Below are 13827 nucleotides of genomic sequence, written 5' to 3' on the forward strand. Positions count from 1 at the left end.
ATGTATTATTCTTCTATGAGTCAGTCTCTTTGCTTCTTGAAACCACAGGCATTTAGGGCCCAGAAGATCCTTGGCATAGAAATCCACAGGCTAACTATTTGTTGTGAAGAAATGACTTTATTTGAATCTGTGAAATAAACTTGTACAAGCTGAGTAGTTTCAGCGCTACAGCTTTGATACTACACAAGGCGGATCCTCCAAAACAAAAGGACTAACTGAATATTTGAGATTTGGAAAATAAAACATAGCAACTTATTTGCTTTTTAATAAATTTCTTCTAAGTTCTAGATTTTTTGATTCAGAGCTGAATTTGCCAAATTCAGTGGCAACGTTGCAACACAGCATGTCATCAGAAAGGGTTATCTCCTGGAGAAGGAAAACCTGTGGGCAGATTCTTGACAAGGCTGTCAGCAGGAAAGGTGCAGGCAAAGAGAAAGAACACAAAGAAGTATGCAAAATCACTGAAGAGTCTAAAACATGCCATGCCTCCAGCACCCTTTTCACACTCAAGCCCTGGTTCTGATTTTGTCTAAAATTTCTGGGGATGAATCTCCCCAGTTCTTCTCTGTGCCTGAAAGGAAGGAGGAAGGAAAAGAGGCAGCTCTGGACAGAGCTGATAAGTTTATAGGTTTCTTGCTCGAGGCAGCACCCTGGCTACCGTCAGAGCTTGCTGAGAGTGAGGTGGCCTGGCCATCTCTCAGGGCTCCACCAGAAGCACCAGTCACCTCTACAGCTCCCATGGCTAGAGGGCAGAGACAGTGCTGGCCTGTGTAACTTAATGCATCAAGGAAATGGAGGAGCTGAATGATTCTGTCAAATTTAGCCATCCTGTTGCAGTTTGCTTTCTGCAAGGCTTAGAGTGAAAACAGGTTGTTCTCAGTATGTTTGTACTCTCTCAGAAGGAATCAAAATGCAATCTGTGACAGACGCCAAATTTCCACTTCTTGTGTGAGTAGTTCTGTCACTTCAGGAAGAACCTTGCAAGAAAAGTTCCTACTCAGAAAACAATGTATACCATCTGTAATACAAGTCAGAAATAATTTACTATTGATGATCAGAGCTAGAAATTGACAGACGAAAAAAATGTTTCTGCATCAACTATATCAGCAGCTTTAATCAAAAATGTTATTTAAAAAAATCTGGCCAGTAAAACCCCTTCGTGTCTGTATTTCTAGCAGGAGCATAACTTGATAGCATACTTAAAAGCAGGTAACCTGTGACTTCTGTTCAAGTAAAACTTGGTGTTTTCTTAAATCTCAGTACAGAAAGTGCAGAAGAAAAACCCACACAACAACTGTGATCTCTTGGTTTCTGTTCTTGTATTTTGTCTTTGTTAAGAAATTTGTTGATGTGACAAAGCTGTATATAGGTTTACTTAAAGACAGTGTTAAGTGCTTTCCCTTGGATAGATTACTGTCTTCTTGGGTAATCTTGGTGTTGGTAAGGATTAGCAGTTTCCCACACTTGCTTCAATATTGTTAGGTAAGTGCTCTTTACTGTCTCAGGTACTGTTTTCTTAATCATTTTCCCTCTCCCAGGTATGTGCACACAAATATTTAGGATGACTGATTGCTATTCCTGTATATAACACTCCACAGCCACTGCTCTCATTTGACTAGGACAAAACAGCAATTTCTCTTCAAATAAGGATCACAATCCCAGATGAGGAATACATGAAGACATCTCAACCTTATTCGGTCAAAGGTGTCATAAATACGTATGTAAAGAAGGATCCATTTGAAACAACACATTAACAACATTTAGGAAAAAATTATTACATACTAACATATTTCTTGAAAGATTTTCAGCATCTTGTCCTGGAATTCTCCAAATCCTTCCTCCAGAGCTTTATATGTGGCATTTCCCTTGATGGTTTAGGAGAAGGAAACAGCACTATTCATGTCTTTTGTGTCATCAGTGAAACAAAAAATGTGGATAAAACCTACTCACTTTCAATAGTGAAAAGGATTTCTTCCTCTCCTCCTTAAACCTCCACAACCTCCACTGCATATGGAATGTTCCTCTGATCTGGTACTGTTTGAAATGCTTTTTTAATTTTATAATGGATGCAGCCTTCAACGCATGAGAGTTCCTGAGAAAGACCTTTTCAGTGATATAATAACAGTTTACAGTTTTTGATCTGAAGATTATATTTCTGTCTGAAATCTGTTGCCAGGCACAGACCTTTCAGATACAAGCCTCACTACAAGTCACAACAGTGGCCATCAGCACGACAGAATTCTAAAAAAACCTTGTGTAGAAAGAGAGCTTTAAACTTTGTCAGAAGTGAAGAAATAAAAAGTAAGAGACTGAAGTAATTATTTTCACCTTACTTTTTCATGGCTGCTGCTGTTTTTGTGAAAAATGACATTTGCTTTGTCACCTTTGAAATTCAGAATCTAAGCTTCAGAAGATTTCATAAAAATACCATTAGAAGCCCCATGTCTTTCTGAAAAAAGCTGAGCTGTAGAGACACTGGAAGACTCCCGGGTCCCCCAAGCCGACATCTATTTCAGATCTCCTATTGCAGCTTAGCTGGCTGCAACCATTCTCTCACCAAATGCTCAGAAATTTGCAATCAACATTTTCTGAGTCAGATTAACAGCTCCTAAAGGTAAAACCAGACATCCAAAATGCTTGACTCAGACCTGTGAGATGGCAGCATCAATCAACTCTGAATACACAGAATGCAATTCATCATCTGTAAAATGTGAATGCTGCTTCATTCATGCAACAACAGAGGTTTGCAGAAGAGGTCTCCCTGACCCTACTAACTCTGGTCTCTGATGAATAGGGAAGGGAAGGGCAGAAGTCAAAACGTTGCATTTATTGATCTGACAAAGCAGTTATTACATGGAAATTCAAACATACTGAAGTAACAAAATTAATTACTTAGAAGAAATTGAATTTCTAACATCAACAAGGACTGGGACAGAATCCCCATGGAAGTATCCATTTCCTTATAGTAAAAGCTTCAACAGCAACAGTTAAATCCTCAGTTTCATCTCAGCAACAATAGATCCTATTCCTCTTTCAGCCATTCAGAACCAAAAAAAAACCATGTATCAAAGTACTTCTTGTTCTTTAGAGTTTCGAACTTATTTACTCTCCTACGTGAAAAGTATCACCATTATCAAACTCCAAATAATTTAATCTCTTTCAATAAATAGGTGGTATTGAAATTATATTAAAGCAATTTAAAAAAACTACTTAGAAGATGAACTGTGTCTAAACTATCAGTGAATACAAAGCAACTATAAGACAAATTATCATTTAACCAATTGGAAGAAATACATTATTTTTAATATTATGAACTAAAAGTTATAATAGCATTATTGCATTAAAAATAGGTGTGCAATTTTCAGGAAATCATAATAACTCTGCAGAAGTTACGCTGTGTTCATGAAAAAAGCAAAAAATACATGGAAAAACAAAGGATAGATTCCTGGTCTGAGTTGCATGTACAACAAATCAGGGATGTTTCCAAAGAAAGGTGCTTCTAGAATACACAAATACTATTTTACATATTTAAAAGAAATCAACTAATGTTCAAACAAAGCTACTGATGTAGTCAATGTCAAACAAATGTTTCTGACACTAATTATAACAGCACAGTGGTTTTGTTGCTCGAATACCAGATGGCACTCATCATATGATAAGACACTGGCTTTAACTGATACTGAACTGCCTAAATTTGCTGCAACAAATACTGCATCATAATGAACATGTATTATTCCTGCTTTCTTTTAAATTACATTTGGGACTTCATAAAGTGGATAGCTGTACTTTCATGATCTCATGAATAAGAATACCTTTGTAAAAGTGACAGGTATGCTAGCATCCAGCTGTACGTGATCTGCAAGTTCTGTAAACTGCTGCTGCTGTTTCTGTAATGTCTCTAGCAATCTTGTAATTTCCTGTTTGGCCAACACAACTCTGCAGTCATCCTAAATAGACAAAGAAAACAAAAGCATGCCTTTCCTTTAGTAACTTACTTAAGATAGCCAAACACAATGTAAATATGATGACTGGAAATAAAGCATTTTAAATAGAAATACTCTAGTTAAAGAAACTCACATTTACAAAACAGATTTATTTAAACTTGCAATATAAATGTGAAGGCCTTGTCATTCTTCCTTAATACTAATAGATACTAAATAGTTCTGCAGTTTTAAAAAACTTTTTTTGTTGACCTCTCTTAGTCCTGTAGGAATAAGAATACAAATTATAAGAGACAGTAATGTAGTATATAAAGAGTATTTACATCATTCATGTATCATTCCAGGAGCTGGAATAAAGCAGCCACTTTGCACCATACAGCAACACAGTTAACACAAGAAAGATTAATATCCACCCATTAACAATGGGAACATTTGCATAGTTAAAAGTACATCTGACTAAGCAACCTGACACTAGCTCTAAACAAATCAAAAAAAAAAGTAAAAATTACACATTAATGAAGTAATTTCTCACACTCAGTTTACTGTTCGCTACATACACTACGTACTTCTTGCTGTCTCTAAATTAAGTGAATAACGGACAAACCAGATACTCTCATATAGGCACTTTATTCACAGATTTAATATGTTGAATTACCTGTATTACAAGTGCTACTGAAAGTTATTTAGTCCTAAAACGTTTTTCCTACCAGCCTTGTATGACAACTGTCTTCAAACACCTATACTGGTAATTGCAACTGTAAAATCCTTCTCATAAATCTTGTAGCTTTTTTGCTTCAGTTTCACCTCTTCTTCCCACTAATCTCACAAAAACTCAGAAATTACTCCAGACAAGAGAATCATGCCACAGGATTTCCAGCAACTGGAGGACTTGATGCTTTAGTACTCCTTATCCTTATCTAATATCCCCTTGTAATGAATACTTCAGTTTCATGTTATATCATCATTGTTTTAACATTGTAAAGGAAATAAAAATGTAGAGTACCATCTAACCTTTCCATTTGTAGCCTAAACTTAACTAGCAGTTCCATGTATCTTGCCATATGTTACAGCCCACTTGCCAACCTACCTGTTGTAAAGTCTTTTCACAATGAAGGCAAGCTGTTGAAACCTGTGACAAGAGGATGGTCATGTCTTCTTGCTGTTGCCTAAGCCAAATCAATTTCTCTCTCACGTGAGCATCAACAACACTAAGAGCCATTTCCTCCTGACGACAAAGGGTTTCATGAAGATCAGAAAAATAGGCTCGGACACACGAGCGAGCGTTCTCTGCAGTCCCTGGTACCTACAGTGTTGCAGTCAGGAGATCCAGAGGATTAAGGACACCAGTTGATTCCAGAAGTACATTTTTCATTTTATTCCAGTCTCTAACTTATTTTCACATCTGCTTTACTACATCACAGTTCAAGTCCCAGTTACACAGAAAGTCTTATCAGCCCTAAGACCAAGATCCTCCAAGAACACTCCAATAATCTAGTAGCTTATTTGTATGTATACACACCTTACTAAAAATGACCAGGGAAAAAAAGCCTCAGTAGTATCACAGCACCTAAGAACAGATGCAATCTGTCACAGTACTTCAATACTGTACTAGCAGTTATACAGCTTTCCCTATTGCCTCCCTATTTTCATATAGCTTAAAAACATTGTAACAGTCTACAAGTTCCCCTCTATCCACTGTCTTAAGCCCCAATACTGACTTGGTAGAGATAAGAACTTAAGGTCTTGTCTTATAAAGCCTACGTATAATTTTCAAAGAAATTCCTTATCTTGGTTATTACAAAAAGCAAATATTCTGTGCATGTGGGAAGAAAAAAAAAAAGCATACATGTTCAGTATGGGCCATTCCAACTCCATCTTCGACTATTTGTTCTCCTCCTTCTATATGCTGAACAATTCCAACTAATTTTCTCGAATAATCTGAGATTTCTTCTGTGAAAGTTCTTATACAGTGGGCCATGTCTAAAATGGATGCACGAATCTGGTTTGCTTCTGGTTCCAAGACAGAATGCTATTAATTAAAAGCAACATATCAAAGATCAATCATAAATATCTTCCTTAATAATCTTTTCTATTTTACTACATATTTAATATATATGCATGTATGTATATGTGTACAAGTTGGGGACAGACCTGTTGGAGACCAGCATAGGGGAAAGGGACCTGGGGGTCCTAGTGGACAACAGGATGACCATGAGCCAGCAGTGTGCCCTTGTGGCCAAGAAGGCCAATGGCATCCTGGGGTGTATTAGAAGGGGTGTGGTTAGCAGGTCAAGAGAGGTTCCCCTCCCCCTCTACTCTGCCCTGGTGAGGCTGCATCTGGAGTATTGTGTCTAGTTCTGGGCCCCTCAGTTCAAGAAGGACAGGGAACTGCTAGAGAGAGTCCAGCGCAGAGCCACGAAGATGATTAAGGGAGTGGAACATCTCCCTTATGAGGAGAGGCTGAGGGAGCTGGGTCTCTCTAGCTTAGAGAAGAGGAGACTGAGGGGTGACCTCATTAATGTTTATAAATATGTAAAGGGCAAGTGTCATGAGGATGGAGCCAGGCTCTTCTCAGTGACATCCCTTGACAGGACAAGGGGCAATGGGTGCAAGCTGGAACACAGGAGGTTCCACATAAATATGAGGAAAAACTTCTTTACGGTGAGGGTGACCGAACACTGAAACAGGCTGCCCAGAGAGGTTGTGGAGTCTCCTTCTCTGGAGACATTCAAAACCCGCCTGGACGCGTCCCTGTGTGATATGGTCTAGGCAATCCTGCTCCGGCAGAGGGATTGGACTAGATGATCTTTCGAGGTCCCTTCCAATCCCTAACATTCTGTGATTCTGTGATTCTGTGTGATATGTGTATATATATACATATATATGAAAAGCAAGTAAGAATTTAAAACTATCTTTCAATTTAAAATGCAAGCAGGAGTTACAGATTATGCTGAGACCAAGACAGGCATCTAGCAATTACATAAGTAAACACACAAATCTGCCTGTTTACCATAATCAATTATAAAAAAAGAATGGCAGTTAGACTGCACCAGATTGAGTGAACCTAGTGTTCGCATGATTAAAACAACTTTCAGAGCTGGTGACTCAATGCTGTGAGAAGTTCAGAAAAGCATCAGATAAAGGGACTGTCCATCTTAATATACCAATAACTTATTGTGGTCTTAGAAATAATGGGGGGTTTTCTTGTAATTTTACATGGCAGTTATCTGAAATGAAAGGAAAACAAAAGAACAGTATGAAGTTACTTCTATAAAGACATATCAAGAAACTACCCTCCTTTCTTGATAATATTTTGTAATTCTGTACTTCAATTGGATAAATAATTATGCAAGCCACCCCATGGCATGACTAGAAACAGATTATTAGCAGTACCTTATGACCTTGATGCTTCCCGTATTCTTTGCAGACACAACACATAAGAGGACTCGCCTGACAGCCCTCTTCTAAACAAACAAACTCAATAGCATGCACTTGGTGTTGGGAGCACATGGTCTTCTCATGAGGCTTATCAGCAAGAGGAACACGCCTGTGTTTCGCTAGTGTCTTTGTAGAATGAGTAAGCTGGGAACAGTCTGCGCACAGGTGAGTGGCACAAACAGTGCAATATACAGATGCAATGTGGGCTTCATCTTCATCGCAACGAATGATACTCTAACAAAAAAAAAAAAAAAAAGAGAAAACTGTAGTTGTTAACATTTAACCCCAATAACTCAGGAAAATCAGAAGACCTGCCACCAATATAAGCCTGAAAACAGACTTTCTTTAAACGTTATGCACTAATACATACTTTGAAAACTTGATTTTAAGTTCTCAATAATTTTTTTAAAAATTAAAGTCAGTTTCCTTTACAGTCAACTCCAATAAATTATTCTAGAGGTGTTCAGTGATTTTATAAATCCAAACTTCTGTGGAAGTTGTAAAGGTTTGGAGGGTAAAATAATTCAGCCTCCAGACATTTCCTCCAAAGCAGTCATTACAGAACAAAGAATTACCAAAGTTACAGACAGACAAACCACCAATGGACAAATAGGCACTTCGGACAGTTATCTGTTCCTAGAATGGCACTGCATGATACTTTTTGCATACTAGTTGTTAGTACTGAAATGATTAAAGCAGCTAGTTTTGATAATGAAGAACTATCACATGATGTAGTGATATCAAATGACTATAAAAGGCACTCAAGAAGGAGAGCTGAAGTCTTTAGGAACAGTTTCTAACAAGTTTTAGAAAACTGTCCTGAAATCACTATAACTAAAATATCCAAATGACTAATCTTTTCTAAAAATCTTAAAAGCCTAAAAAGGGGAAAAGAGTATGCATGCTTGGCAATAGCTTTTTATTTTCTGCTTTAGTCAGTACAGATTAGCATTTAATTATGAAGCAATTAATTGAAGCCTTAATACTAGATACTGAAAGAAAACAGCAGCATTAGTAGTGAAATTATATTTGGCAAAGAAATTACTTTAATTTTTTTTTCTATCTAGAGATACCTTTAAAGTGAATGTAACAAACTTTTTGCTTTTTTTAAAACTCAGTACCTCTCCAGATAGATCAATGGCTTCTTCTGCCGTCCCACACTGCCCAGCAGGTCCATTCTGCAACCGTTCCAAGAGTTCCAACAAAGCAAAATTCTTTTTCAAGCCCCAGACACCAGAATCTCCTATTTTTGAGGAAGAGTTAAATGAAGGGGAGGAGACGAAGAAAAACCTCAAGCAGATACCATCATGAGAAGTTCCACAAACCACAGTTGAGATTCTGACAAATACTAAGAGCACATTAACTACAATGAGATATAACTACCACTTTTTCTATGTGAGCTTATGCTACCTTTCCATCCTATTCCTCCCTTCCGTCATGGAACTTTTAATGTTTATACAGATTTTCCCTACTTAAAAGATGCCAAGATTATAAAAAATTTACAAAAACTCAGTAAAAACACTTGTAAAATAACCTGCAATAGCTAACAACTAAAGACTACAAGGAACACACAAACTCTAATGTGTATCATAAAAATTAATATTTTGCATAACTAGATACAGTGAACACTTCTACTGTACTAACAGAAGCTGTGAAGAATTCACACTGACAAACCTCATAGTCCCTTAATCACAATATACAACACCTATTGCAGATCTCAGTCCAGTAAAAACCTGAATAAGAGTTAAAACAATATTCATAAAGCCACACATACAACACTACTTGATACAACAAAAAAGAAGACATCTCATACCCTCTAGAGCAAAGCAGAAGTCCATGTCTGCTCCTGTATCATTCTCATTTGTAGAGGTTAACATGAAGCAACATGATGAGAAGGAAAACCAGAACTGCATCCCAATGACTGCTGCTAAATGCTACCTGCACAGGCCATGTAGCATATCAGAATCCTAGTGATTGCTTCTCCAAGAAAGTATCATCCCTTGCCTTTTTTCAGCATCATTGTCACAAATGTAAAGATATTTTCTCTGTTGCAAGGTAAAAGTGCCACAAGAGATGGAGCATCATCTTTCAGCACTGGATTGTTACTTTTTAGTCATTACAGAATCACAGAATGGTTGAAGTTGGAAGGGACCTCTGGACATCACCTTGCCCAGTCCTCCTGCTCAAGCAGGGTTCACCTAGAGCTGGTTGCCCAGATCCATGCCCAGGCAGTTTCTGAAGATCTCCAAGGAGGGAGATTTCACCACCTCTCTGGGCAACCTGTGCCAGAGCTTGGTTATCCTCACAGTCAAAATTGTTTCCTTATGTGCAGACAGAACTTCCTGTGTTTCAGTTCATGCACCTTGCCTCTAATTCTGTCACTAGACACACTGAAAAAAAGCCTGGCTCTGTCTTTTTTACACCCTCCCTTCATATATTTGTATAATATCTCTCAGCCTTTCCTCATATGAGAGATGCTCCAGTCCCTTCATTATCTTACTGGCCTTTTGCTCCAGTAGCTCCACATCTCCCATGTACTGGGGAGCCCAAAACTGGACACAGTACTCCAGGTGTGGCCTCACCAGCGGACAGGGAAAGGATCACCACCCTGGACTTGCTCGCAACAGTCCTCCTAATGTAGCCCAGGATACCATTAGCCTCCTTTGGAGCAACAGGACACCAGGTAAACCAGGACCTCCATGTCCTTTTCTGCAAAGCAGCCCTCCAGTTGACTGGCCCATTCTCTTCTCTCATTCTCTTCTCAAATGAGAGAATTAGAATCATAGAATCCCATAAGGATCATAGAGTCCAACTCTCTGCTTCTCACACGACTACCTAAAACTAAACCATATGACTAAGAGCATCGTCTAGATGCTCCTTGAACTCTGACAGGCTTGGTGATGCAACCACTTCCCTGGGGAGCCTGTTCCAGTGACCGACTACCCTCTAAGTGAAGAGCCTTTTCCTAATGGCCGATCTGAACTTCCCCTGACACAGCTTCATACCATTTCCTTGTGTCCTATCCCTGGTCACCGGAGAGAGGAGATCAGCACCTCCCCCCTCCACTGCCCCCCTGTGAGGAAGTTGTAGGCTGCCATGAGGTCACCCCTCAGCCTTCTCTCCTCCAAGCTGAGCAAACCAAGTGACCTCAGCCACTCCTCTGAAGTCTTGCCCTCAATACCTTTCACCATCTTGGTCACTCTTCTCTGGACACACTTGAATAGTCTGATGTCCTTCTTATACTGAGGTGCCCAAAACTGCACACACTGCTCAAGGTGGGGCCACACCAGTGCAGTGTAGAGTGGGACAATCACCTCCCTCGACCAGCCGTCTGTGCTGTGCTTGATGTCCCCCAGGACACAGCTGGCCCTTTTGGCTGACAGGGCACACTGTTCATTCGTGTTCAACTTGCCATCAATCCAAACCTCCAGATCTCTTTCTGCAGGGCTGCTCTCCAGCCTCTCGTCCTCCAATTCGTACATATAACCAGGACTACCCCACAATGAAATGTCTCCGCTTTGTCTACATCCTTATTTGTGAGGTGACCAACCACATCAAGCAACAGACCAGTGTTATCTCTGATCTCCTTTTGCTGCTAACGTATTTTAAAAAGCCCTTTTTGTTGTCCTTCACAGTGCTGGCCAGCTTGAACTCTAAGCAAGCTTTGGCCACATGAATTCTCTCCCTACAGTGGCAAACAGGATCTCTGTAGTCCTCCTGCGTCACCTGTCCTTGCTTCCAATGTTCATACACCTTTCTTTTACACCTAAGTTCTACAAGAAGATCCCTGCACAGCCAAGCCAGCCTTCTGCCCCGCCTGCTTGACTTCTGACACTTCAGAATTGCCTGCTCCTGTGCTCTTAAGAGATGGTTCTTAAAAAGTGTTTTACATCTAATACAGAAAGCACCTAGCAACTTCCTTTCAGTGGAGTTGTTATATATAAAAGAAAAAAAAACAGATTTTAGTAGTATGCTATCAGACATTCCTCAAATGGGGTGCTGGCCATTTTCAAGAACTGACTACACAGAATCTGACGTTCTCCTCAATATACCACATCTAGAAAGTTATATTTGATTAACTGCAATAGCCTCACTACCATTGCTGAATCACAACTATATACTTTTGGAAATCAGGAACGACCAATTACAGGTGGACAATCTGAGAATAGCGAGGTGTTTTTAATGCAGCTTAGCATTGAATTCACTATGAATTTCCAGAATGAGTGTCACTTCTGTGTGTAGGTTTGGGTTTTCTTCCTTTTCTTCTTCAAAGTCAGGGGCAGACCAACTTTTGAAATTGTTTACTGCCCAAACAAAACCCTTATTACTGCACTGTTTAGAATCAGTTTAACTCCTAATTGACACTAACAAGGCTGTTCATACATAGTATCAGAACATGCCAATCCAGGTAGAGGGTGTAATTACTTGCTATTAATTGCTAATTTGGAAGGAACAAGTAAATAAATGCATGTGCTCTTCCTCCAGCCTCACTGCTATGATGAGCTCTTCTGCTGTTGTCACAGGGATTTTATTACAATCAGTTCACCAAAGTCAGTAGAACACAATAGATAAACCAATCCTCATTAAAATCTCCAAACATCCTGTTTTCCTAACAAGTATCACAGAGTTAATCCATGAATGCCTATGATCTTGTAACATTATTTTTACCAGCTCTTGAAACAAGATATCTGAGAAAAAAGACAAGTTCAAGAAATTACTTAATTATATCCAACATTACTGCTGAACACTAACAGAGCGCTTCTTCGGTGCACTGAAAGGACGGCAAGATGTGGACATTAGTTTTGTCACGTAATGTTGCCCCTATCTCTTTGTCAGATGTTTACATAAGTGTGCAGAAGCTACTAACTTCAGGAAAATAAATAGGAAGGAGTTGCTAGATTTGAGTAGAATGATAGAGGGCACAACATTATTGGTAGTGCCCAGGGTAGTGACAGATGTATATTTATGTAGCTAAGAAGGTGCCTGGAAATGCCACCTTGTATTTAAACAGAATCTGTGAGACCTGAAATTGACTCATCTGTTTTATGATAGAACTTTTGAACTGTGTTTGTAAGATAAAAAAAGGTTGCTGCAGTTATTTTTTAGAGTGTGGGACACCACTCTCTGGACAGAACTGCATATGCATGCTGCTTTTGTAATTCAAATATTTGTTTTGTGCTTCATGCAAACATACCCATCTAAGAGCCAAACTTTTTGTGAACTTCTGCTATTCACTGTGAAAAAAAATAATACATACTACAGTTCATTATTAAATTCAAGTAACTGCTTTATTCAAATTTATGCTTTGCTTCAAGCATGATCTGGAAAATACAATTTTAGAAAACAATGCCAGATCTGGAAAAAAGTTGGGCTGCCTCTCATAATCCAGATGCAAAGACTTGCAGAACAGCAACCGGAACCTGAGGTTAGTTCCAGATGCTGCCTAAAAACACTTGACATTTTCAGTCCACATATCTGGTGTCTGACAGAAGTCTGCATCTGGCATGAACTCACAGAAACTGTATCCCACACATTTTCCCAAAGAGAAAGTCCAGGCTGCTTGGGTTATCTGGTTCTCCTGAGTGTCATTTTGTAACTCCTAAATTATGCTGCCTTGTAGTGATCTGGTAGGCATATGCCCTCTGCACCCTTCCGGAATTCAGATGTCATCCCACTGATCCTATACAGACATTAAGTCTTCCTTCTTCAGTACTGACACTTACCAAATACTCCATAGATTTTGATGTATCATTAGAGTGAAAGTGCAGTTCCAAATGAACAGACAGACACCAACTACTATGAGTAGAAGGCAGTTACGAGAACCAGCAAAATGAAGCGCCCATCCTAAATACTCATGCTTCACTGCTCCTCAGCTTGGTACACATAGCCAGAGAATAATCAGCGTTTTCATGGTTCTAAGAATATGGATCTTCAGCTCCCACAGGAGTCTGGATTTGCAGCACACAGAGAGTACACACTGCTGTGAAGGCTCGTTGTAGAATTACATAAACATTGTTCAAATATAGTCACTGCATAAAAGGCAATGCTTTTATCAACTAGATATGTTACTAGATTGTTTGTAAGGAAGCGTACACAAAAGCAAAAAAAACCCAAAAAACCAAACTGATCTGCAAGTTCTCCTGTCTTCAGCTTCAGCTTTTTAAGAATTGTTCTCTGTACTGGTTTTGGCTGGGATTGAGTTAACTTTCTTCATAGTAGCTGGTATGGGGCTATGTTTTGGACTTGTGACCGAAACAGTGATGATAACACACCTGTATATTAGCTATTGCTGAGCAGTGCTTACACAGCCTCAAGGCCTTTTTCTGTTTCTCACGTTACCCTGCCAGCAAGGAGGCTGGGGTGCACAAGAAGCTGGGAGGGGACACAGCTGGGACAGCTGACCCCAACTGACCAAAGGATATTCCATACCATATGGCATCTTGCTCAG

At 39.3% G+C, this 13827-nt stretch overlaps 1 protein-coding gene across 1 annotated transcript in view; it reads right to left on the reverse strand.

The window, feature by feature from the left end:
- Positions 1 to 13827, reverse strand: part of TRIM23 (tripartite motif containing 23) — a 31495-nt gene that overhangs the window by 7765 nt on the left and 9903 nt on the right. Inside the window, exons 3-7 of the mRNA XM_068422208.1 lie at positions 8501 to 8622; positions 7335 to 7613; positions 5788 to 5970; positions 5029 to 5244; positions 3813 to 3947 (exon numbers count right to left, since the gene is read on the reverse strand). Coding sequence (XP_068278309.1) covers positions 3813 to 3947; positions 5029 to 5244; positions 5788 to 5970; positions 7335 to 7613; positions 8501 to 8622 — 935 coding nt within the window. The remainder of the gene's footprint in view (positions 1 to 3812; positions 3948 to 5028; positions 5245 to 5787; positions 5971 to 7334; positions 7614 to 8500; positions 8623 to 13827) is intronic.

This window comes from Nyctibius grandis, chromosome Z (genome assembly GCF_013368605.1).
Source record: "Nyctibius grandis isolate bNycGra1 chromosome Z, bNycGra1.pri, whole genome shotgun sequence".
NCBI classification, from domain to species: domain Eukaryota; kingdom Metazoa; phylum Chordata; class Aves; order Nyctibiiformes; family Nyctibiidae; genus Nyctibius; species Nyctibius grandis.